The 25,565-nt window shown below is 48.2% G+C and overlaps 2 protein-coding genes and 1 long non-coding RNA gene across 3 annotated transcripts in view; 1 reads left to right on the top strand and 2 right to left on the bottom strand.

The window, feature by feature from the left end:
- The window catches only part of LOC102690345 (protein phosphatase 1 regulatory subunit 29), a 125,298-nt gene extending 118,795 nt beyond the window's left edge, over positions 1-6,503 (bottom strand). Inside the window, exon 1 of the mRNA XM_015359533.2 lies at positions 5,447-6,503. The gene's annotated coding sequence lies outside the window, so the exon portion shown is untranslated. The remainder of the gene's footprint in view (positions 1-5,446) is intronic.
- Positions 1-25,526, top strand: part of LOC107078867 (uncharacterized) — a 42,816-nt gene extending 17,290 nt beyond the window's left edge. The window contains exons 3-4 of the long non-coding RNA XR_001479823.2: positions 23,875-23,931; positions 25,443-25,526. This is a non-coding gene — a long non-coding RNA (uncharacterized lncRNA). The remainder of the gene's footprint in view (positions 1-23,874; positions 23,932-25,442) is intronic.
- mfng (MFNG O-fucosylpeptide 3-beta-N-acetylglucosaminyltransferase) lies at positions 6,885-19,217 on the bottom strand. The gene is made up of 9 exons (XM_015359562.2): positions 19,074-19,217; positions 16,970-18,706; positions 12,202-12,247; positions 11,633-11,735; positions 10,544-10,697; positions 9,681-9,766; positions 8,986-9,151; positions 8,621-8,706; positions 6,885-7,221 (listed from the first exon to the last, which is right to left on the bottom strand). The coding sequence occupies exons 2-9, from the start codon at positions 17,426-17,428 to the stop codon at positions 7,155-7,157; spliced, it is 1,167 nt and encodes a 388-aa protein (XP_015215048.2). The 5' UTR covers positions 17,429-18,706; positions 19,074-19,217; the 3' UTR covers positions 6,885-7,154.
- Positions 25,527-25,565: the final 39 nt, after the last annotated feature.

The raw sequence follows: 25,565 nt of genomic DNA, 5'->3' as shown, positions 1-25,565 counted from the left end.
ATATGTGAAAGGCAGAAATATTGTAAGGCATTCCAGCTGTAGTTTTTTTATGAATACCAAAATACCAAAAGGAGGCGACAGGATGAAAATATTGATATCTGTATTGTGCCTGATGCATATCGTTATATTATACACCGTGGCGTCCAATATACCAACTAACAGGCAGCTGGGACCTTACGCAAACACCACAAGCGCCCTGGTTCAGCTTCCCTGGCCACAGCTGGATTAGAATGCGTTATTAATTTGTTCTGGCAGGGAGCTGTAGCTTGCGGTTGCTTAAAGGCGAAAGAGAAACGCGATAGACGTTTCTGGATCCTTCGGTAATCCCTCAGTCGCGCGCGGATTCTATCTGCGGAGATGCAATGCCCCCCCCCGCACCACCACCTCTCTCCCGCCGCCCGTGCGAGCGCGGCTACCTCACGACTCCGGAGCAGTTGCCGCGTTCCCATGGCAACTGAGCACAGCAGCGAGGCGAGCGCGCCAAGGCGGAACAAGGAAAAGCCTCGCGCGCGCCTCGCAGCTCGCTGCCGTTTCTGCGTTTCCGGCCTCGCTCTTTCAGAGAAACACTTAAGAAGACTTAGTTGTCTGTTTGTTTGTTTGTTTTCTGGGCCGCTACCAAAAAGAGTTTTAATGGACTTTATAAAACACTGAGTGCCTCAGCCTCAGCCTCAGCCTCAGCTTAGAACTCGTTTTGTATGTGCTCAAAGACTAGAAAGGTAAAGGAATATACTGTAGACTGGGTAAAGGGTAAATGTAATGTAGACTACATAAAGAATATAGTATGACGGGAATAAAGATTCCTGTCATACTGTAGAGAGATCAGGGTTTTCCAACCCCATTCTTGAGGAGCCCCAATCCAAAAACACCCTGGTTACCCTGAATCTCACCTGTTTCAAATAAGCATGTTGATTGCTTAATTAAGGAAGCCCTAATCCCTGAAGTGTTCAGATGTCCTCTCTGTCACCAGCTTGATGGATCAACATCAAATGGCTCAGAGGCCTTTAGAAAGGCCTCTTTTGTAGCGGTTACGTAGGAAAGCCCCTGGATTTGGGGATCCCCCAAGGGCCAAGTGTTGCCCCGATCTAGATTGTAATAGGGTTAGAAAGCACTGTGGAAGCATTAAATGGTATCGCAGGCAGGTAGTAAAAAAGTAAAAGCCAGTTTATAAGGTATAGATGTTTAGTGATCATACAAAATTGGCTACACATCCAAAACTCTGCTCGCAAAATGCCTTTTTTTCCCCCACGCAGGCTTAAGTCGGAGCTGTTCTTTGAGACAAAAAAAAATGAGACGGGACAGAATGAACTGGGGGGAATGGGGGGGGGGGCGGGAGGAAAAAGCTTTCTGCAGGTGCTTGTGGTCCCCGTAGGTGCCGGTCTTGAAATTTGCACGTGCGAGTCCACCTGCAGTGAATTCTCAATGCCTGTGATTGGAGACCCGTCGGAGGTGGAGTTTAAGGAGCCCGATCTGCTGCTCGTCTGCATTCAAAACCTTCCTCGCAACTTTTGTGAAATGATTTCATGCAATTAGCCTGCGTAATAGGGCTTTGTTGAGGAATGATGGTATACATTTCTCTGTAGTCTAGGTCACAATAAGGCTCAAACCTCCTGTATAACTGGCCCAAAGATCTCATAGTCACGGTTGAGTAGGTTGTTCCAAACTTTCACAACCCTTTATTTAGGAAAGTGCCCCTGCTCTCAATTGTCGGTATGACCTTTATCTAACCTTATCTAGGTTACAAGGTGCAATGGTGGGGTCTGTCACAGAATAAATGCTCCCAGTGTGAGCATTAAGAACAAATCAGTTAGGTCTTCATCCAGTTCTAATGCTGCGGTGAAATACTGTGCCTATATTTGGCTCATCAGTTAACACTGATCTGTGACGCAGACATGTTTAGGCATCTTCCACGTTAGAGCGGTCAGTTCAGACAAGAGGGGGCAGTGCATCATGGACATGAATATTATTTCTTCCCTCTCCCGCGGCCTTGTCATTGGCCGAGCTGCGCAGAATGAAGTCACAGCGAGAATCCGAGGACAGTTCTTCCACACTTATCTGGGCTCATTAGTGTGACCTCGCTAGCTTTATGCTAGCTCAGACTCGATCCTAACAGGGTGCTCAGCGCACAGATGTGTAAATAAGCCTGTATCATTGGTCAAGGGCAGACATGTGTGGCTGGAGAGCTCTAATAAGAGCGAAGCTGCTGCCAATTTTCACTTTATGGGAGTAAAAAAAGTGGAAAGAGACAGTGTATGAAGTTCCACCTCCTATGGCTTTATGGATTGAACAAAACAATTTGTAGCAATGCTACACCTCATTAAAGCAGCCCTGGCAATATTCGACATGAATACATGACTCCTAAAGGAGGTTCCACAGCTGAAACGTTGTGTCTTTTCCTTTCAGTGTGGAATAAACCTTTACCTGTTCCTTTGCAGCCAACGCATGCTGACACAGCCCCCTACTTGAACTACTGTGAATATTATACTCCCTTTACAGCAGTTCCCCAAAGTAAACGCCTGTTCCCAAGGCCCTGCAAGAGGAACCCCGACACTAAACCACAGCAAACTGACTACAGGCACCTTTCAGAAGCGCATCATCATGGATATCGAAACCATGTTGAATGTCCGCGACTGACCACAGCGTGCGCTTCCCAGATTGACTCGTGTGTGATTTGAGATGATGAAAATTGAAACCGAGATCCGCCGCCAATCGCAGCCATCCAGGGCCATGCACTGAGGTGTGCCAGAACAGCTCTTGGCTACCATTTTAAATCGAGAGCTGCTTTGCAACTTCGGCACCAGCAGATGGTGTTTTGACAGTCCTGTGTGAAATTGATTAGCCTGCCCACCAGCCCATCGCTTTAATCGAAGTGCTAAGTCACATTCATACCAGCTCGGCCTCGGTGTCTGCCTGCTGCAGATGGGTTTCCTGAAAGCACAGTGCACCTGCTTCCGCGCCAGACCACTTTCACAGAGCAACCGGGATGGCAAACAGACTCCCAGGGCACAGCAGCTTGGTCCGTTTCTGACTGCACAAGCGTCAGGCCCTCGTTGCAGATCTGGTTATTAAATTGCGCTGACACAGCAAAAAGATAAAAGATGGTTACAGATTGGAGTGGCTGGCAGAAGTAGTCAGTCTTCAGGCTAAGTTACCTGAATACACGAAGAACACCCTCACTACCTCTTGCAAGGAATAATAATAATAATTGCTTACACTTATATAGCACTTTTCTGGACACTCCACTCAAAGCACTTTACAGGTAATGGGGATCCCCTCCACCATCACCAATGTGCAGCCCCACCTGGATGATGCGACGGCAGCCATAGTGCGCCAGAACGCTCACCACACACCAGCTCTCAGTGGGGAGGAGAGCAGAGTAATGAAGCCAATTCATAGATGGGGATTATTAGGAGGCCATGATTGGTAAGGGCCAATGGGAAATTTGGCCAAGACACCAGGGTTACACCCCTAGAAGAGTATATATTGAACAAAATTAGGAAATTCAAGAATAGAGTGACACAGTTATTACACTTGATAGTGAATAATATTGCTTCCTTTATTATGCATCTCTGCTTAGGCGTTTTTTTTTTGAATCTCCTGTAGCTCAATCAAATCATTCTAGGTTTGCTTTGAAATGGGAGCTCTGGGTCAATCACGACCGTTTACAGTGATGTAGCTCTGCCCCCGTGTGGTCATTGTCGGCATCCCTCCCCCCCCCAGTTTCTCACATGATTTTCCTTGGTCGTGGAATCCCGCCTCCTTTTCCACAGTGTTTAGAACCCGCGTTTCCAGTACCCACACCTGTGCGAGGTGTACTGGCTGTACACAAATCCTATCCGAAAGGCACCCAAGAAAAAGAGAAATACCATGCAAATAGTCTGTCAGTCAGTCAGGTGCCTGATAGGCTTGCTCCATGGCCCATCGTCCGGATAGACATGTTTTTAGTGTTATACTTTTTTTGTACAGCGTTGAAGAAAAAAATACCGGTATGAAACAATGGAGGAAAACCAAACCGTGTTTACATTTCCACAGTGCCCCGAGATCGCATTTCCTGCTTTTCTGCATATGCAGGCGTTGAGAGAATTGTGTACTGTTGACTCAGAGGTTTTATATCGTGACCCGAGGCCAGATTAAATCAGAGAGCTCTTCATCCCCGCCCGTTTCTCGGGCAGCACCTTTACGCCGTGATGTCTTAAACAGCCCCGGGGCTGGCTCAAAGACTGACACTACCTTTAATGAATGAACTCGGCTGTTTGTTGATGTGTTCTTGTTTTGTTGTTGTTTTTTTTAAGGCTCGCTTTAATGGCAGTAATAATGAACCGCTAATGGAATTATCCGCACGCGGGCACAGCCTCGCTCCGGCATGAATCACACGCCGTGCGCGCGCTCGCTAATTGCCAGCTCATTAGGGCCGGCCGGCCGCCCGCCTGCCCGCGAGTCAGCGCGCGAAAGCGGACCGGTGGGGGACAAATACCGTCCTCCGATCAACACCACCAGCGAGGAAAGAAGCAAGAGACGTCTGTGCTCTTTTCATCCCGTCTTCACCTCCTCATCAAGGGCGATGTGCCATTACCGAAGTGATCGTTCAACTCCATTCAATGTATCTGTATAGCGCCTTTCACAACAAGGTTGCCCTAAGGCGCAGGATCGTTCTAAGAAAGAAAGCAGACCTGTCCTTTCTAATGTGTACTGTGTATGCACAATATCTGGTAGAGTAGTGTTAGCGACACGTCCCTCGGCAGGAAAACGGACGCAATGTTATTAGGACGCGAACACTGCGCTTGTACAATGGCGGGGGCTCGTATCCGCACCCACAGGTGGTGGAGTATTGGGAGAGGGGTTAGTTCCCAACACAGCGGCCCCTGCAGAGAGATGAGATGACGTGTAGATGCCGGCCAGCCGCAGCGGGGTTTCCAGGAGTTAAAGAGCATCTCCGGGTTTCCCACAAGCGAGGGACACCCTTGTAACTTAATGATCCGCACCCACCCATCACTGGTTATTTATCGGCTTACCGTCCGTCTTCCCTCACCCCCCAAGATGAAAAACTGCACGGTTATAGGTGGGGGTAAATTTAAAAAAAAACACACCCAGCGCAGAAATCATCAGTGTAATACCGCGCATAATTACACTTCCCTGTAATCCGAAAAAACTCCACATTCATTGCAGTGTACACATCCCCATCCGCGCTAATCGCACACCGGGGAGCGGCTACACACCGCAAGCGTTTACCAAACCAGGCCGCGAAAACCCCGCTCATCAATTTGCGGTGTCAGTGCGTCAGTTTGACGATCTAACCACATCTACTATTAAAAAAAAATGTACACAAAGATTAACCTTCACTCGAAACGCCAGGAAAGGCAGAAGAGATTATAACAACAGATTCCTCCGGCGGGGGTTAAGAAAGATTCGGCAGAGTGTAAACTCACTTAACGGCGGTCTGTTCTCAAACCTCAGGCTGTGTGACTCCTCAGGGGTTCAACAGGTAAGACCCAGCCGCCTCTGGCTTCCGTGTGCTCCGGCAACTCAGGCGCCCAGCAGAGATTCTGCCCTTTCAGTTCAGTTGCGGTAGAATCGCCCCTTTTTTTCTCTACACCCCAGACACCACCTGATTGATAACACCAGCCCCCGCGCGGCAATTAAGAAAAGCTCGTTTACGTTGGGACGTGACACTTCCCCCAGCGGTCTAAGCGATGTTGCTGATCTACAGTAGCTCTCTTTTTAGCTGCCCTCCGGACTCATCCCACAGGACGCCCGACTCTTGCAGCCTGCCCGCTTGCTGGCGCCCGCTGCCCCCGAGCTGAGCTCAGATATTTGCCTGAACCCTTGATCGAGCTCATATGTTGCTGAAGTGGAACCTTTATCAACGCATCGACCCTTAAAGGTTGTGAATGCTAATGACGGGGGTAGAAGGGATGGTGACGTGCAAGGATGCCATCGGTTTTAATTTGGGTTTATTGGTAGATGCAAGAAGTCTTGAAAGGTAGAGGGGAGCATTCGACGTCTTCAGCCGACGTGAGATAATTGATCTGAGGTTTTCATCCAGCTGCTTCTTCATTGAAACCAGGTTATTGGCTAAAACAACACGGCGGGGCAGCTTGATGCACCCCCCCCACCACGCTTTGTGTAAAGAAGTGATTTCCCTTCCTGGTTTTAAATGCACTTCCTCTCTGGTTTCTGACCCCTCTCTCTACCCCCCACGTGCCCGGGAGCGCCTCCGTGAGCGAGCCTGCAGCCCAGTACACGTGACTAAGAGAAAACGTTTTTTCGTCTTTGAAACGGCTACTATTGTAAGCTTAGGGTCTGCTAGTGTTGTTTTATGTAGTTAAGAAGTTTCAAATATTTTCAGTTCTACAGAATTCTCCGTTTCAGTGTGGGGATGGGTTAACGGTGATGTGACTTGCTGTGTTTTCGGATTGGTTACGGGGGAGAGCAGGAAGAGAGGCAGCGTGCACGTTCAGCTACAAACTGTAAAAAGAATATTCGTCTCCATCCAGTTCCCGTCCGTACAGGCGGGGTGTTGAACCACCGTCGCGCCAACCCGCGACGAACACTATTAGACAACTGCGGCGACGCGAACATGCCTACTGCTGTCTTCGCCGTCTGCAGGGCTAAATACTGCTCGTCACGCTCTTGCAAAATTAGAGGACTTCGAGGTGCCGTTGATCAACGCTGCAGTATATCAAGACATTGGTTAATTTTTTTTAACCTCCCAAAATGTTGCATGCAGGCATTGTATTTTAGAAACAGGACTCGGGCGTCACTGGCACCGTTCTCGAAAATGGAGATAAAAGACGATGCTCCTCCCGCCCCTCATTTTCACACAACCCGATGACCCAATAAAAAGGACCTTACAACCCACCTTTCGCACGAAAGTCACGTCACACCCCTGAAGATTAACGCGATCTTTATTGAACGGAATGTCTGGCAAACCGGAAGCAGCGCAGGAAGCTGTGGGAGACGTCACCTTTGAGCCGCCAGGGCCCGCCTCTGTGCGCATGCTTGGAAGCCGCAGAACGGACTGCGTTCCCAAAGAGCTCATGTCCTGTTTTACTGGGAACAGTGTTCCTGGTCCGAGTCTCCTTCCAGCCAGGGCTCTCGTCTTTCACCGGGCACTAGGGACCCCAGGATTGGTACGCTGTCGTCCAGGAGCACCAGGGTCAAAGTGCATACTGTCGGGGACACCAGTGGGTGCTGGGAAACAGCAGACAGTGGATTGTCTTGAACCTGGAATTATGACAGGATACACGGTTAAACATCCATTTCCCTGATTTCTGTCAAACGTTTGCACAGAACATAGCAGTCTTACGAACCTATTAAATTTGCAAAGTGACAGAGCGGAGTATCAGTGCAATTGTATTTTCAGTCGATGTCCATCACTTCAGTTACAGTATAGAGATATTGTTTGCATTTATCTTCAAATTCTGCTTTACAATCTATAATAAAAGAATGATGTATTTACAGCTTGCTGTGTATTCAACAAAGAAGGCTAATTTATTCCTCTCCTTTGGTTTTCAACGCAATCCTGAGCTGAATAAACCTCAGCTTGTCTTTCAGAGTATTGAAACCTCAGAACTGACACCTTGACTCAGTCTGGTCCAATTTCAGGTGCTCGGTAGCTTGTACTGATCAGTTCACGGTGTGCTGGCTGGTTTTATTCATCACTTGTAAGTAATCCAACATCTGTAAAACGTCAAACAAAAGTGCTGATCCGATCCATTTGCAAGATCGAACCCAGACGTTGGCCACCACTACTCACTACCCCTTGAGGTCTGGAAGGTGATCAGGGTTGTTCAATTAATTAACCAGGTGGAATCATCCAGACGCAGTTGTTCCGGGCCATTAAGGAACGTGGGATTATGAATTCCGCCGGGATTGTTGCTACCCTCCACTGTCCTGTGTATGTGGCTTACTGGTGGTCTGATCAGACCCTGCGTTCAGCACACATGCCTCAAGTTCTGTTCACGACAGGCCCGGGGAATCAGCCAATCGTAACCCTGTGAAACAGCCATGTGACTTCCTTTCAGCAAACGCGCTGCTCACAGTGTGGCGGACGGTCTGGATCTTTAACCTGGGCGCGGGCCTTAACAGACAGAGCATCTGGAGCAGCTGAAGGCTGGTCTCGGAGAGCAGGCATGGGGGCTGCAGCGTTGCGCGATGCTTGTCGGTGCATTACAGGAGCAGGTCAGAAACCATTCCTATCCAGACGAGCTTGAAATGTCCATCCCATGAACTCTCTTACCAATCCTGCCAAGACTAGGTGGGCTTCAATTATCCTGGATATCTTAGAACTGTGCATTAGTACTGCCTACAGCATCTTGAAGCAATGCCCCGTTCTCCCAAAACCCTTTTGTAAACCAGGACTTTGTGCAAGAGGTCCTTATTCTCCCTCGAGGGCTGTAGTAATAGGCAGTGCTGATGAATTACGGGGGAACACAGCTATAAAAATGAGTGCCCGACCAGTTGTTGTAAAAATCAAAAACGTGAGGGGATAAGCAATGACAAATGATACAGGTGTGTTACTCTGACAGATGAAGCAACATGTGGACAGGTTTCCCTGCAGTGGAAATTGAAGTGGCATTGTTTGACCACTAGGTGATGCTCTGACACACACACACACACTGACCTGGAAGGGTCGGTGTCTTTTGAAAAGACTCCCTTCAGCTCCACGCTGTTCAGCTTGTTCTCAAAGATCCCATAGCTGAGAGTCACCTGCACACAAACACACTCAAGTTAACGAGACACACCATACTGCAAATGCACTTAGGCTACGATGCAGAGAAAGCACAGGTCCAGCATCGTAGCTGCACTATCATAGCAAAGGAGACATATGTGTTCGCACAGTTGGGCTAACTGGAACCATATAGTTCATCATAAAGTAGTCATTCGAAAAATATGTGCTCTGGTATAGCCAACACATTCAATGGCGCCCTGCTCTAATCAGCATGCAGTCAGTGGGTACAGGGTGTCAGACAGGATGCTGTCACCAACCTGCCAGGGTATCTGCTGTGGGGTGATGAGCAGGAGGTTCTCCAGGTGCGAGTGGAAGAGGGGGCTGTGGACCAGGGGGACCCCCAGCTTCCGCTCCACGATGAAGCCCACGGTGCAGTCGTCGGGCAGCCGGATCGCGGCCGAGGACTGCTCGAACCGGGGGCCGCTGTGCCACGGGAGACACGGGGGTAAAGAAAAAGCAGGGCGTCAGCATCGAGAGCATGCTTGTCCGGCCCACGGAGAGGAGAGTTGAGCTTGGGAACGTTGCTGGAAAAGATACGGCCACGAGAGGCCAGGTGATACAAGACCTCATCCCGGGCCGACCTGGGCAGAGCACGCGCACAGGCGAAAGCGTGGGAAACGGGGCTGGAGAGACTTCCCACGCAAGCTCCGAGATCTCACACAGACACTTGCAGGAGCTCTGCACTGGGGGGGGGGGGGACACACCCCGATTCCTACAAAACAGCGGGTCTTGGTCCACTCTCTCTGCTCCTCCTAGACCTCACTGCACAAATATAACTCTCATTCAAGATCGCAGGAGACCTAGAAAAACAGGATTCTGGCCTTGGAAGACTGGAGCGGGAGCCACATTTTCAGTGCGGCCCAAGAAATCCGGCACGGGCAGAGGAAATCGGGGTGAGGGAGCTAAGCCCCCCGGCTCCCACACCTTCCCCTGATTCGACCCGGCCCCTTACCTCGCCCAGGGTGCCATCTTCTCCGCCAGTCTGCGGCTCAAGCAGAACCCAGCCCCGCCGGTCGCAAACCAGAAACGCACCTCTCTCTGCAACAGAGGAGAGAGGATGCAGGGGGTTTATTCCTTAGGATACCAGACGTTGACACCAGACTGGTGTCTCATGCAGGGCTGCTGGATTTCCAGTCCCCTCTGTGCTCATACAGTGAGCAGGACACCAAGTTCTAGTCCTACCAATCGTGTACATCAGCAAAAGCGTACCCCAAATCAAGCAAGTTGCAATACTTATTTCAGAAAACAGACATTAAATAGCAAAACCTTTAGATAAAACTTAATCAAATGGATCTGATATTCACTGCCCTTCCCTGATTACATACACTGATTATCCCTGCTTATCACTGCTTTATTGAAAAAGGTACAGACTTCATGAAATAGAGCAGGCCTTCTTTGAGAGAATTCTACTCTAACAAATGGCTACAAAGTTATTTGCATGACCTTAACGTCTATTTACAGGGGAGCTAGGCACTTCTGCCAAGTCTGCAAAAACGCATAAAAAGAAAATCGCTTGCATTCGTGCAGATTTAGCAGAGAAACGAATTATGCATTTAACGGGCCCAGTTGAAATAAGCTGCGATAATGACCAAGTCTCCAATGGTTCGTGCAGCGGGTGGTTTTTGTCAGGACCCCGTTACTTGCTCTTGAAGTCTGAATTGGTCGCAATGGAGTTTGTGAGGGAGGCTCGTTGTCATTGTCCATTTTTGTGTTGGTGGCAACTTGAATCTGCCAGGATGGTTACAGGCCGGCAGGGAGGATTCCCCCAGGAGGAAAGGAGATGAAGAATGCGGACACAGGGGCCCCGAGACACACCGTCTTGTTGTCATCCAGCTGCTCGAAGGCCCTGATCGGCCGGTCCAGGCTGGGCTTGCCGATGTAGACGTCGCTGTCGCGCGGGAAGGCCGACAGGACGGCCAGGAGCGCGGAGGGGTTGACGTAGTTGTCGTCGTCCACGTGACAGAACCACCTGCGCCCCAAAACACATAATAACACTGTTATTATAACAATAACAATAATAAAAATAATAAATTGCTTATACTTCTATAGTGCTTTTCTGGACACTCCACTCGAAGTGCTTTACAGGTAACGGGGAATCCCACTACCAACACCAATGTGCAGCCCCCACCTGGATGACGGCAGCCACAGCGCGCGCTATTGTGGGAGCCTTGCTCTTCATCGCCTTCTGAAGCTTCAGAAACCCTAGTCCTCAGCACCGATTTCCAAATCTGCTGATACTATCATCTTCACAAGGCCCTGCGTTTCTGGTGCTCATTACCTCCCGAGTGTAACACATTGCACAAAACTGTGCTGTCTTTACTAAGCACACCTGAGGGGCTTCCCAGACTTACAAAACCCTTATTAAAAGCCTTCATCACTGGTTTCAGCTGAAGGGCTGCAGCCCTCAGGGGAAGCCTTCTCTTCCTCATTACAGAGATCTGGAAAGTCCATAAATTGACTGCAGAGTTGCTGGAAATAAACCAGTATCTATAGCTCTATATTATATTAGAGACGCATCAGCAAGTCTCCGTAACTCCTGGCAAGTTTTAAAAGCAAGTATCACGCCAGTCTTCCGCAGCGCTGTCTGTAATGAAAGGAACTTATAGTGAAGTATACGGGCGACGCGTACAATATAGAAGCAGATCTCTCTTTGCCTACTTATTATGCGTGACACAACTCCAAAAACAATCATCACTGCTGCTCAGAAGCGATTGGGTTTTTAAAACGTGTGGCGCTGTGCTCTGGGTCTGGGGGGGAGGTTAGAGCTGGTGTCAGAGGGCGGGGATCGGGATTGCGTGCGATGTGGCGTGGAGATTCTTGGAACTGCAGATATCGGTCTTCCGAGCGGATGAGATGGCAGTGCTGGCTACCCATCCTGCGGCGGGCTGGAGAAACGGGACTTACTTTTTGTCGGAGGACATGAAGGCGTCGTACTCCGCCGTCATCTTGCAGGACAGGGCCTGGCGACTGTGTTCCGAGGAGCAGTTGGTGATCACCGCATTATAACCTTAAGACAGAAATCATCTGGGGTTAGAACCAGAGCCAAGCGCCTGTAACCCCTATGCACCATTACACCTTTACCCCCGACTGCTGACACATGAGTAAGACTACTGCCTTGTGTGTATTGTGGCATTGAAAACTCACAGGTCACAGAAGACTTTCCACAGTGCAGGAGGACCTTAAAGCACTGGCTGGGAGTTTGAGCGTGACCTGAATAGCACAGGCCAGGCCCCAAGTCTGAACACACTCGGGGGACTGTGTCTGGTTGGCCTACATTCGGTCTGTAAAAAACAGTATATTCTCATTTTTTTTCTCTTTTACTTTTTATTGTATCTTTTGTATTTTCTTTATCCTTAGGTTCATAAAAAAAAGTTAATAAACATAATGACTCTGCTTACAAACACTCCTAATCAGGTAGTATCCCAGCACCCACAAACAAGAAGAGGAGATGAACCCAAGCCCCTCAGTCTCACCTCTCAAGCTTTCGTCTTCACTCCCTTTGTCTGTGAAGATGTATGTCTGCAAAAACAAAATACGATATGTGATGGGGAGCATAGAGCCGCGGTTCATTTGTACTCAAACCAAAAAAACAATACACATGGCTAAAATCCTTCCGGGTTCCCTCCGGAATGTTCCACTGGAAAATAATCAAGGGATCACCCTTTTACTGCAATTTATAATAGCCAGAGAACCCAATTCATAATGGCATTGATACCAGTCCACGTGCAGCAGATCATGCAGAATGGTTCCCCAGACCCCAACACTGCTGTGTGGCACCCCAAGAAGCTGTCGGGGACGTCACTGCTGTGCCCTGAAAACGCTCAGGATTGATGCATTCAACGTGCGCCGTGTTCTCATCTCGGATTCCATCGGCTGGGAAGACCATGTCCCACCGCATGAAGACAAATCACCGATCTCGCGCAGAGTAATTCAAAGAAACCAGGCGAGACAATTTACTAACCGTCAGTCGTTCTACAGGACTACAAAACAGGTCAGAGGTTAAACAAATGAAAAGCGAGGGCTTTTGAGTGTGGTCACCACCCCTGCTTATCACCGCAGCCAGAAGGTCGTCCCCTAACCTCTCCCCCAACTCGGGCCATTTCTGACTGGAATTTCCTTGAATTCAAGGAAAAAGGCTGCATGTTGTTACTACCACTAAACATCGTCCAGTATTCCAGAAGGATATGGATCAGTGCCACAAAAAAAAAAAAAAACACTGAACTTTCTGGGACCCTGCATCTGACCTCCATTATTAGAATGCATGAAAATTCAATTTTTCAGCAGCTTCTTTCAGGCAGGCCTGCAGTAAGGCTTGTGTATGTGAAGGCCATTTTTCCACTCGGCTGATTGTACAAGGAATGCATGCAGACGTATATCGGAGGCTGTGATCTGGTCTAGTCGTTCAGAGATGCACGTTTGATTTTTACACATGTGTTGGAAGATACTTATGCAATTGGACTGGACAATAAAAGCACAATCAGAGAGAAGGGGGAGCTAGTCAAGGGAAAGTCATGGCCCAGACTCCAGCATCTTTTTGAGGTACAGAATGGAAACCTCCCAAGCCCCTTTCTCTAAAAAGGCTTTAAATCGTTTCAAAATCAGGTAGATCATTGGGGAAAAAAAAAATTCTACCAGGACGCACAGCAGGCTAATGCATGCCCGCAACGTGCTCAGGAGCACAGATGTGCGCCCACGCACACACACGCCCAGGCACGGCGTCACACGTAACAGCACCATGTGCCTGACACTGGCTGGTGGCAGCCGATTCTCAGACCAGCGGCTTTCCAATCGGGCATGTATGGAGGGATCGGGGTGAAACTCATCGGGATACACAAGCCATCCGGGGGGAGGAATGGGAGCAGGCAGAAAATAAAAGATCGGGGCTCTTTGGGAGCAGTGAAGGCAGGAGGATGCAGGCAGGAGGTCAGTTGGTTACCTGTGTAAACAGGAAACCCGGGGGGTATCAGGGCAGAGCCAAATGCGACGTCATTAAATTCCCCTGTTTTTTCCGGCTGCTATTCCTAGCCTCCTTTGTGTTTTCCCGGATGTCCCGGGTTTTCTAGGTCTAGGAATACAGCCTTTACTGGCCAGCGCCGGCATGGCCCTCCTCAAACGATGAGGGTCGGTTAAGCGAGATCACAGCCCTGTAAAAACAACACCGCGACTCGGTTAAACAAAACACGACCGGGCCTCATGAAAACAAACAGCGTTTCATTAGAAGTGGAAGACGAGGGGAGGGGGGGGGGGCACTTGCGATAAGGCAGGGTGCTGTGCGACTCGCAGAGAGCCCTGGTGAGTCAACACGGGAGCAGGGAACGGGCTCTTTGTTCTGGCCTGAGCTGCAGACTTCCCTTTCACAACGGTTTCCGTTCTCTAACAGGGGTCGGTCTGCGGTGACAACTTCCTCTTGGCACGGCTGCACTTCCTCCAGTCAACCCGAGAATCAAGGAGAACCTCCAACACTGTTGTCACAACTGACACTGCGCTGCTCATCAGTACGCCAGCTACAGTAATGGACTGGATGGACAGTATAGACCTTTGCACCCTTAAGGATCCCCTGAACACTTTCCCCATTGAAGTGGGACCCTCTTCTGAACTGCAGCCCCCGCTGGGAGACACACAGTGATCATTCTGCACCAGCAGCCCCAGCTGGGAGAGTCACAGTGATCCTTCTGCACCAGGAGCCCCAGCTGGGAGACACACAGTGATCCTTCTGCACCAGGAGCCCCAGCTGGGAGACACACAGTGATCCTTCTGCACCAGGAGCCCCAGCTGGGAGACACACAGTGATCATTCTGCACCAGGAGCCCCCGCTGGGAGACACACAGTGATCATTCTGCACCAGGAGCCCCCGCTGGGAGACACACAGTGATCATTCTGCACCAGCAGCCCCAGCTGGGAGACACACAGTGATCATTCTGCACCAGCACTCCCAGCTGGGAGACACACAGCAGCCATTCCTCCTCTACTTAATTTGTAACATTAAGTGGAAGAATGTGCAGCAACAGTGTCGAATTGTACCAACTTTCATTGACAGTGATTGTCTGGTTCTTTTGTAACACTTGATCATGCACTGGTGATTTTATATTTTGCAGCAATAAGGAAACAATTCCTGTCAATTCACAGACCTCCAGTGGTAATCAGTAGTGATTTTATAGGCGTGTGAGCTGCTGCTCAACACATACTGTCAAACTATACATCAGTGAATCTTTAAGAAAAATAGATCTTGTTATAAAAAGAGTATGAGTTTCAAAACAGGCCCTCACCTGTTGAATTAATAGCTGATAGCTGGGTAAAGTTTCTTTTTACCATATTCTCTCCTTCATATTACACTGACTCACTACTTAGGGGGTATGTTTATTAGTTTCAGAAGATGATCCCATCTTACTCTTTCAGTGTGGGGACACGTTCACGTCATCTAATTGACAACCTCCTGCCAATTTTGTCCCCCGATTCATCGTATTCTCCATTCAGACACACCACACACACACAAAGCGATTCTCTAGGAGGGACGTTTGTGCTGCACACAGCAGGGTGAAGTGCAATCACAGAGGAGGAAGTGGCCATTTTGTTTTGCAAGAAACACAAGCAGTCATAACAGGAAACAGCTCAGCTCAGCGTTCTGTTAGGTGCCCGCAACCGAGGGCGCAGACAAGGCATCGGGCCTACTGCTATAATTAAACAGACAAGCAAACTAGTCCTGTATAGGAGAGCCAATTCAAGCACGGTTTACCGGCCGCAGGCTGTTGTACAAATCATAAAAGTGCCGTTTGAGGTCCAGAAAGACAGCTCTCCTCCAGAGGAATCACTGAGCATGAACGCCTGCAGTTCCGAATTCGGGAACCAGTCAGCGTAGCCACCTGGAATGAGGTATACACGGTGAAATGTGACAAGGGGATAAGAAACCAGCGTGGACATATTCATATTTCAGCTTTCCTTCTGTTATGGCAGGCCGGGGGAGGAGGGTTGATACTGATTATAATAACACGCACCTGCACATGCAAATTTACTAGGAATAAGGTGACAAGTCTGAAATGGGCAATGCGTGCTTTCAGCTCCTCTGTTAACACGGCGTGCTCAGTCCTGGAACTCCAGGGTGAGCGGTCCATTTCTGCAGGGCTGGACTCCCGCGAGCCTTGTTATGGCGTTTTCACTCGGAAGTGTGACAGACAAAGGGGGGAAGTCTCAGTCTGACTGGGTCGAGTAAGGGGGTCAATCCAAGCACCGTGTCCTGTAGACCCACGGCCCTGAAGCTGAAGATTTGGACGGACGTACACAGGAGGAGGAGGAGGAGGGGAGGACAGACAGCTGCAGCTGCAGAAGTCACAGGGCTCTCGGACACTGGACCCACCCCAGTCCCTCCCTAACGAGCAGTACAGCGAAAAACCAAACGCCCTACCCAGAACCTTCCCGTTTCCTTATCACAAACCACTGTCCTGTGCGGCCGGCTCTTGAGCATTCCCATGCTCAATTTTTAAAAGTTCCGATCTTGAAAAATGTTGTCATCTAAAGGCAAGTCCCCATCCTCCCCATTATCCTAGGAAGAAGCCTGTGCAGCCCCAGGACCGATAGAAATATAGCAATAGAAGATGAAGACTGAGACGGAGATAAACCAGCTTCGTAATTCTGGGTAGCTTCATGTCATCTGAAAGCTAATTACTTTCTGTGCTTTGCTCTAATAATCTGCACTGAATGAAGTTCTTCCTCTTCTATCCAGAGTTTTGCCAAAAACGATTTTATGTACATTGAATTGACTAAGCAACAACAAAATTCATGAAGATGCAATACAGTGCGTCTCAGATAATAGGGCCCTACATGTACCGTGTACTGTACTGTGTTTTAATCTTAGAAAAAAAAATCCCCACTTTGAACTGGAAAAGCAAAAGCAAATTTAAGTTTCTGCAGGGACACTCAGCATGCATTTTGGAAGATTAAAGCTGTGTGCCTGATTGTCTTCTCGAAAGGGAAAACGGAATGGGCTTCTACAGTCAATGTTTTCTGTACTTGGCCCAAGGATGTCATTATATAGCGCTACTTTCGGGAGGCAGTCCAGGTGAAAATATGTCCATTGTACTGTAGCAATAACCAACATCTCGGAATCTGAAGGAGATAAAGCTCGCTTTTGTTTCCGAGTTTCTATGTTGTTTCACGTTGGAAATCCCGTGATAATCCAGCACGGTCAAATCCGAGTTTCCGAGCTGGTAATGATTCTAGCAATGAAAAAAAAACAACAACACTTACGTGTTCCCTGGTCCTCGAGATCCAGGTTTCCAGGAGCAACGCCAGGCGCGTGCTGTGAAACTTCTCGGTGGTCTTCACGGCGATGAAGACGTCCTGCAGCCGCAAGGCGCCCGAGGGGGCCGGAGTCGGGGTGCGCCGCTGCCCGGCGCGCTCGGACAAGCGGCGCCTCCTGTCCTCGATCTGCCTCTCCAGGTCCGCCAGGCTCCGGTTCATCGCGGCGGCGGCGGTGTCCGGGCGCTGGGCGGAGCGGACCGACTTCCCGGCCGGCGGCCGCGCCGGGTGGCTCTCGGGGCGGGTGAGCTCCGCCGACGGGCGCTGTCTGGGGCCGGAGCCGCCGAGACCCCCAGCGGTGCCCGGCTTCAGTCGCTCCTCCGTGCGCAATTGCAGGTCCACAAGCACGACGAGGAAAAGCGTCAGAGACGTCCCCGAGAGAGCGAGTAACATCCTTTTGATCAACATGGTGAAAAACGTCGCCTGTAACCCTAATAGAATATATACCCAGGGACTGATAAAGCGAACGAGCGCGGTTTAAAGACTCTCTTTCCGGCGAGTAAAGCCTGTCATTATCAGCGGTAGCATCTTGTTAAAACGCGCTCACACGCCGCACAAGTGACAGATGACTCCCTGTAAGTACTGTACTCGTGTTGAGCGTCTCTCCCCCCACCCCAGTCCAAAAATCATTTATATTCCGAACCAAGTTCTAAAGTATTCTTTTTGTCGTCTTTCCGCCCCTCTCCTGCTGTGTCCTGGGCTACAATTTAATTTTCATGTGCTGGTATTAAAAAAAAACACATTTCCGCAAGTCAGTGTAAGACAAAGGCGTGGGTCGTGTGCGTCAAAACTGAAACTGGCGAGCGCCCTGCTAGCGCAGTCTTTCCTGACAGAAACTGAGCATCATTCAAGAGCTGAATTAGCGCTCAGCAGAAACAGCAACAATCGCTAAACAAGTTTAAAGCTGGAAGTGACGGTGGCGGACGAAATGTTGTGTTTTTCCTCCCCGTCAAGTTTTACCCCGCGTTCCTCTCCTTTGCCACCTGCGGCGCCCGGAGCGGAAATAACGGAAACGATGGGGTGAAATGTTTCTATAATTTCGGTTTGAACGATTTTCCCCCCAGCCCTGACAGTCTTCTCCAGAGTTAGCCTGGCCGGGATGAATACTCCTCACGGTCTCGTCAGAATTTAAAGTTAGTGTCGTCTCTCTTCCATCACTACTAACAACCCCCCGCTCGCAGAAATCAGACCGACGCCCGCTGGTGTAACACGGGTTTTGAATAAATGACCAAGGTCGATATTTGCTTCCCGTCTGCTCAGTGTTATTGGGGCTGGTTCCTGTGCAGGAGCTTGTTCTGTCAGTTTCCTGGCGAGGAGCTGGGGCGAACGCACGGAGAAACACACACACACACGGCCTGTGTTTCTCACTTTCAATAGGGGTAATTTCTAGACGGATTTAGCCCAGCCGAGAGGCTACTGGGATAGGCGCAGTGGCCAGCGGACGTAGAGGCGACGCCAGGTGTTTGCGGGTCGCCCACTGTCGCAGTACAGGGCCCCGCTAGCCGGCTTCAGTGACGGAGTTCGAGCGGCTGTAACAAAAACCAAACGAACAAGAAACCCTCATGTCCTCTGCGTGTATTGCAGCGTTTTAAACCCCAGTGGCGGAGGAATCCTGTTTCTGCTGGCCTGGAATTCGACGTTCTCGCTGGAGATGCGTCCCTCAGAAGGCGCCAGGACCCCGGATTTCTGCAAAGCGAAACTCGGGAGTGTTTCAATAAGACGAGGGCAGACGGTAAAGGGGGTCTTAATAACTTCGGGAAGGGTGTCTGGAGTGCAGCACCAGCTCCAGATAGGATGATAAATGGCGCACGTTGTCTGTATGTAGGACGCTGGCAATGAAGAGCCCTCACGCTGTCTGGGACCGGACGCCCTCTCTCACTGGGTTTTCTTCAAGGCCAGCTCTCAGCTCTTCCTACACTGCACACTGAGATCCGTTTGAGCTGTTTTAATGGATTTCAGCATTAAAACGTGTTAGAGGTTGCCATTTAAATATCGCATTTCAGAAGTGAAACAAAATGCATAGCCTTCAGAGTAGAAGAAAAAAAAAACTTACAGCCCATATCCCAATCCAGCCATTCGCTTGTTCAATTCAGGCTTCGCTGGTGGAATGAAGCCAAGCTGGGATGAAGACCTGTAGGTGTGTGGGCACCCTGGACCAGTACTGGGAACCCCTGCTGCAGAGTCTCTCACAGCTCTCTCCAAACCAGAGGGGTCCCATGTGAGGAATGACCAATAATAGTGAGTTAATTAGTTCAATTAAGTCAGGCGTGACCAGCTGTGGTTCTTGAGAGCTACAAGCTGTGAGGATTTTCATTCCCAATGATCCCTAATCTGCAATTCTCTTCAGTGGGGGAATCGTTCTGAGAGAATAAGGAGCTGGTTAAAGAGCCTACTGGGGCGTGTCTGTCCAGACCCGGGCTTGGCCACTGTCCCGGTACTGCTCAAGACCAATCGGATCTCTGGGGCTCGAACCCTGGACTCCATTCCTCAGGGCCACTGGGACGCCCAGGCTGGATTTAATCAACTCAAATTTATTAAAAGATAACATCCACACAATTACTTTTTTTCATCTGTGATCTTGAACGAGGTTCAGACATGAAATAGGGCCTCGATGCCGCTGAAAACAGCAGAGTTACCGCCTGGTAATTTTATTTTGGCGTGATCATGCCTTATGGGATTCTATCAGAGCTGGGCATGGTACAATCACGTTGCTTTTATCGTGATGAACCACGATGCCTGCTGTAGTGCGAGTGAGTATCACAGACATTCTGCAGTGAAAACCCATGACGTACACTAGTTTCACTTCTGTTTATTCTGGGATGTCATGGTGACTGCGCAAGTACTTCATTTCCTCTTGAGACAGACTAAGCCACCGTAACTCTCCCCAATTATTAATTTGTGATGACGACAATGGAGATTAACCCTGCAGCTCTTAACTGGATACCGGCTGAAGCTCAGCAGGGTTGAGCCTGGTCAGTACCTGGATGGGAGACCTCCTGGGAAAAACAAAGGTTGCTGCTGGACATGGTGTAAGTAGGACCAGCGGTGTGGGTCCTAATGCCCCGGTATAGTGGCGGGGACACTATACAGGAGTTCGCGGCGTCTTTCGGATGAGACGTTAAACCGAGGTCCTGACTTGCAGTGGTCATTTCTCGATAAGAGAAGGGAGTTCTCCCAGTGTCCAGGCCAAATTTCCCTGCTCGGCCTTTACCGTGGCCTCCAAATTGTCCCCATGTATGATTGGCTTGCACTGGCCCTGTGATGGACTGGCGTCCCACCCAGGGTGTATCCTGCCTTGAGCTTGTTGCTTGCTGGGTAGGCTCCGGCTTCCCACAACCCAGTATGGTATAAAGTGGTTTGGTAAATGACATGACAATGGAGATTAGTCAAAGCAGGTTAAAATAACTTCATGCTTTAATATTCACTAGCCAGTAACGGTGAACTGGGTAACTACTGTATGGCTTTCTTGGATACTGGCCAGATATTATGTCCGTTAAATCACATGTGTTTTTATTTCTATCGAAGAGCTGGAGATCTGACATTACATGTAAAATGTGACAGTTAAAAGACAGTCTCCTGTGTGTTTAAGGAGTTCAGATTAATTCCATTTCTATGCTCTGATCATTTTAGATATAAACAAGTATCATAATAGATAAATGATGGGTTCAGTAATGTAAGTTAGTTCCCAGGACTGGGGTAGGGACTTCTCTGTTAAATGAATAGTCCAGCACAATTCTACAGCAGTCATTACAGGTAATGAAGACACTGAAAGCAGCACAGCAGTAACACCTACAATACGATTAGATTTCTGATCATTGCCTCAGAATGCTCGTCTCTGATGCATCAATCCATCTGTCTGTCCAACAAGTAAACCAAAGAGTCAAATCATCAGATATAGTATACACAGGGAGGACAGATCTACAGACAGAGCCAGAAAAATCTAGACAGATTAGCAGTCAGATGGACAGATTCCCGTTCTTTTTCCCTATGTATGAATTCTTTGTTTGTATCCGCCCCCATGGTTCTCTGGGGTGCAGTCTGAGCCCCTGGAAAGCTCTGCAGTGGACACTGGAGCAGATTGTTTATGAATTAATCCTAAACAGGTTTCCCTGATCTCCGATAAGGAGGAGAGCTTAACTGATGCCGGGAGCAGAGGGAGAGAAGTTGGACTCGGCAGGGCTTGCGAATTATCCGGCCTGTGAAAGGGCTGCACAGCCTCAAATCTGGCATGTTATTCTAATTTGTCAAGTTCTGTTTGTGCTGACTGTCATTGCACAGTCATGTCACAAGTGTAAAGGCAACACTGGCAAAACAAACCCCTTTAAACTCCACCAATGAAAGCCTGGCCAGCTCAGAATTACAGTTTCCAACTCCCATTGTCAGCAGAGCAGTAGGAGAGGGAGAAGCCCAGTTTTGCACATCTGCAGCTATAGACTTGTGCTCCTTGTGATATCTTATGTGCTCTGGCATCTGTGCTCTGAATTCTCTGGCAAACTCCAATGGGCTCATTCTGAACTTGGATGAGAGTCCAGTTCCATGAAGATCACCGGAGTCAAGCCTTGTCTGTGCCATTTGTCAGGTGTGGTCAGGACTTCATTACTGGTAACACAGAAGAGGCTAATTGGATGGGGCAGAAGATTCATTCATTTGTCAATTTTCTTGTGAGTTTCATCCAGCACAGGGTTGTTGGGGGAGCTGGAGCCTATCCCAGCAAGCAGCGGGCACAAGGCAGGATAAACACTGCACAGGACACCAGTCCATCACAGGGCAGACAGAAGCCAATTAACCTACCAGCATGTCTTTGGGCTGTGGGAGGAAACCGGAGACCCAGAGGAAACCCATGTGAACACAGGAAGAACATACAAACTCCACATAGACAGTAAAAAAAGGCAACTGCAGATTCAAAACAAAATATGCATTCAAGCAGCATCAGCAAAAAATATATATTTATAGCTGTTATGTGCTAAGAAGAGATGCAATTTAGATATCTGACTTCTGAAACAACAAATGGAATGATTTTATGATGGCTACATTCACAATGCTTTTTTGGGAAAATGACAAAACACACGTTTTCTTGTGTACCACAGAATGTTTGCTGTTTTCCCCATGGACGTTTTTTTCTTTAAGGTTTTTTTTTTTAAAAAGGAGAACTTTTGTTACCACCGTTATTATTATTTTTTTTCTCAGAAATCTCAAATTACAATCTTCCATTGAAAGGTTCTGCTCACCAGCTGCTGTGTCTCTCTAACCCTCTTTCCTCTCCTCCCCTCCCCAGAAAGCACAGCACCACCTCCTCAAGCATGGTCCCACAGGTATACCAGAGAAGCCTGGGCACACCCTGGCTAGGAAAGGCCCAGGATCGGTTTACGGCCTAGTTCAAAAGACCCTTTTACAAGAGGAAGGACACAGCTCCTGAGCCCGGACAATGAAACGCAGGATCAAACCCTTTCAGTCTTTATGCAAGACTTCAGCGTCACAGGAAGGACTAGTCATATTCACTTTGGCACCTACTATGGAAGTAAACAGCAGGGTCATGCACATAGACCATGAAGAACAGGCACTTACCCAGGGCAAAAAACATAAAAACATAAAATCATAACTTCTGCAAAAATACTGCTACAGTATCCCAACAACAAAACAAAATGGTAGCAGCACATATTCTAATATCGTTTGGGTGTCTTTTAGTTGCAAACAAACTAAATTAATACATTTAGGAAAAAATATATTATTAAATAAATTGTTTATGATTCTAAGAGTGACTAAACCAAATACTTTACCATATGCATTTAATACAAAAGTATTCAAAAATTAATTTGGTGACCAAAATCAGAGTTTAAAAAACATTTTCTGGACAAGCTTTTATCTGGGCTCTTTTGAAAACCAGACTGTATTCAAGTCTGTGTTTAAGACAAACCAGTTCAATGCCATGCCTGCGAAATTGATTTCTGGACCCTACCAGTGTTATCGCGATTTATAAAGACCTGGCATTCGTGGCAATGTAGACCGATGACGCAAACAATTGATTGAAATCAAGTCATAAAGCCTCCAGAGTAGAGTAAAATCCCACAGGCACAGCAGACCTCAAAGTCCAGGAGTACAGTAATAATAATAATAATAATAATAATAATAATAATAATAATAATAATAATTGCTTACACTTATATTGCGCTTTTTCTGGACACTCCACTCAAAGCACTTTACAGGTAATGGGGACTCCCCTCCACCTCCACCAGTGTGCAGCATCCACCCTTAGCTCTATAATTCAAAATTTCCTGGAAAAAATGGCCACACACCTTTGTCTTACCATTCAGTTATAGTCACAGTGAACCCAGCTTAGTCTTCCATTAGACAGCTGGCTGAACCATTTCAGGTTTTATAAGCTGAAGGGCTGTAGTATGTTACCCTCTCACACATCTGTCTGTGCAAAGGTATTCAGAGTATGGCGCAGAGCTCGGACAGATCCCACACCTGTTGCTGGCTTGGATACACAAGAACCCACAGCTGAGGACCCCTGTAATGAAATAAGCTCCTGTGCTGCTGTCTGTCCGTGCTCCTCTTGCAGGAAATTGTATCAGATAATGGTCTCCTAAACTAGTTTCAGATTAACCTCTCTGAGACTGCAAAGGAGTTAATGGGTCGAACACGAGGGAACATTTGGTCTGGATCATTTTCTTGGACAAAACCGTTAACCAATAGGGCTACGTGACCAATATTATCATTTTTGTGGGGAACACGGTAGCCTATTAATGAACAGGAAGTGACAATGTATTGAATATGGGCACCAACCTTAAAAAATAAAACAATAAAGAAATTGCGGATCTTATACACTGATTGTTTTGTTTTTTCTTACACAGGAGAATACGCCATTGCTGCCTTGTGGTGATTATGCAAAGGTGTCAATATACCAAAAGGTCAGTGTATTCCAGGCAAATTTGCTTAATTTTAGATGCAACTGGAAAAGCAGCTCTTCAGGCCCAGGTGTCTTAGCCACGTGGCAGATATTACCATAAGGGCGCAGTAGGTTCTGCCAATTCCTGATGTGAAGGACAAAAACCTGGGGTTTTCCATTATCGTGTCCCACTCCAGCTGATAATAGAGACTATCGTGACTGTTCTTCTGATTGGGCACATTCTGCCATTCACTGCAAATCTGTTAAACAGAGAACCCAAACAATACACCTTGAAAATAATAAAATATTCCAGATGCATTTCATTCTACCCTTCATGAAGAATTACGCAATACCATTTTGTCTCAAGGTACTATAATTACTGCAGTTGAGCAAAAGCTCATTGCGCTATATTCTTAACATTTAGAGGAAGCTTTAAAAACCTGCCTGTCTCAATACCCCATTTTCAGTTGAAACTAAGGTCCCTGAGGTCTGACAGAGAGATCTTTATCATTTTCATAGCGAATTTATGCTGAAGAGTATTTAACCCTAGACAGGGGCTAGGCATGCATATGTTGTTAATGAGATCGAGTAGTCCTGAAATCATCACCTCCCTGGAACAAAAGACACACCTTCCCACACAGAAAAGCAGAAAAAGCCATCTACTGTGGTTGCCACAGTATCTGAAACTAAAACACATTGTCTTTCATACTGCAAAGACTAGTACCCCTTCTGCATGATAACTAGTAAAAAGGCTAAATCCAGTCTGGATACTGAACACTGGACATCCTAGAACATAACTAACACCACTAATGTGTTAACACCATGAGAGACTATGTTGTCTCTTGCCACTAGAGGGAAGCACTAGATCGCAAAGCTGTTGACAGGTCATGATAGGAACCACAAATGATCTTTTTATGTGTCCCCAGATTTTGAACCATCAGTTGGTAATCAATGCACCTCACTACTATAACACGTTACTGGGCCATCAGCTTCTCCGCACACTGAGAGCCCCACGGGGCAGCCAGGGTGAGAGTCATCCAGTGGAAGTAGTTGGACTGAGCCAATCACACAGGGATTGAGGCTGTGTAGGGAGCTAACTGGCCAGATGAGCTGGTGAATTGTGCACCGTCTCCCAGGGGAGTCCGGGGGACAACTCTCCAACGACACCTCAGGACATGAGGGCAAGCTGAGCTACAGGCACAGAACTTTGCCAGTGTAGTGACTTGAGAGTCCTGCTGCCTGCCGGGAGACCAGTTTCACTGCTTAAATATCACAGCGTAAAGAGCAATCTCAGGACCACACCTTCACCGGTGCAAATGTGTTGACCACACGTTACTATCATTAATATCACTGGCTCTTTACGGATCTGTTCCCCAGCGCTATTAAAAACACTCTGCGATCTTTTCACCGAAAAGCTTGTAACGATTTCTGCTGTTTTTTCTCCACCTGAGAAATATGTAGACAGAACTCTACAGTGAGAAGCAGAGTCTCACTGTCTGCTCGGTAATTTCAGAAAATAATCTGTTTAAAAAGGAGAGGGGAAAACCGCAGCAGTAATTCCACAACAACACCAGGAGAGAACATGCAGACTCCGGGCAGAACGTGTCCTGGTCCACAACAGAACCCAGGAGCCAAGAGCTGTGAGGCAGAGACAGT

The sequence above is a fragment of the Lepisosteus oculatus genome, chromosome 12 (genome assembly GCF_040954835.1).
Source record: "Lepisosteus oculatus isolate fLepOcu1 chromosome 12, fLepOcu1.hap2, whole genome shotgun sequence".
NCBI lineage: Eukaryota > Metazoa > Chordata > Actinopteri > Semionotiformes > Lepisosteidae > Lepisosteus > Lepisosteus oculatus.
This window is presented reverse-complemented; position numbering and strand designations above follow the sequence as displayed.

Coding starts and splice junctions, on each gene's coding strand:
- mfng (XM_015359562.2), bottom strand. CDS start 17,428: ATGTTGATCAAAAGGATGTTACTCGCTCTCTCGGGGACGTCTCTGACG. Junction 12,248..16,969: donor TCTCGAGGACCAGGGAACAC/GTAAGTGTTGTT, acceptor TTGTTTTTGCAG/ACATACATCTTCACAGACAA. Junction 10,698..11,632: donor TTCATGTCCTCCGACAAAAA/GTAAGTCCCGTT, acceptor TTTGGGGCGCAG/GTGGTTCTGTCACGTGGACG.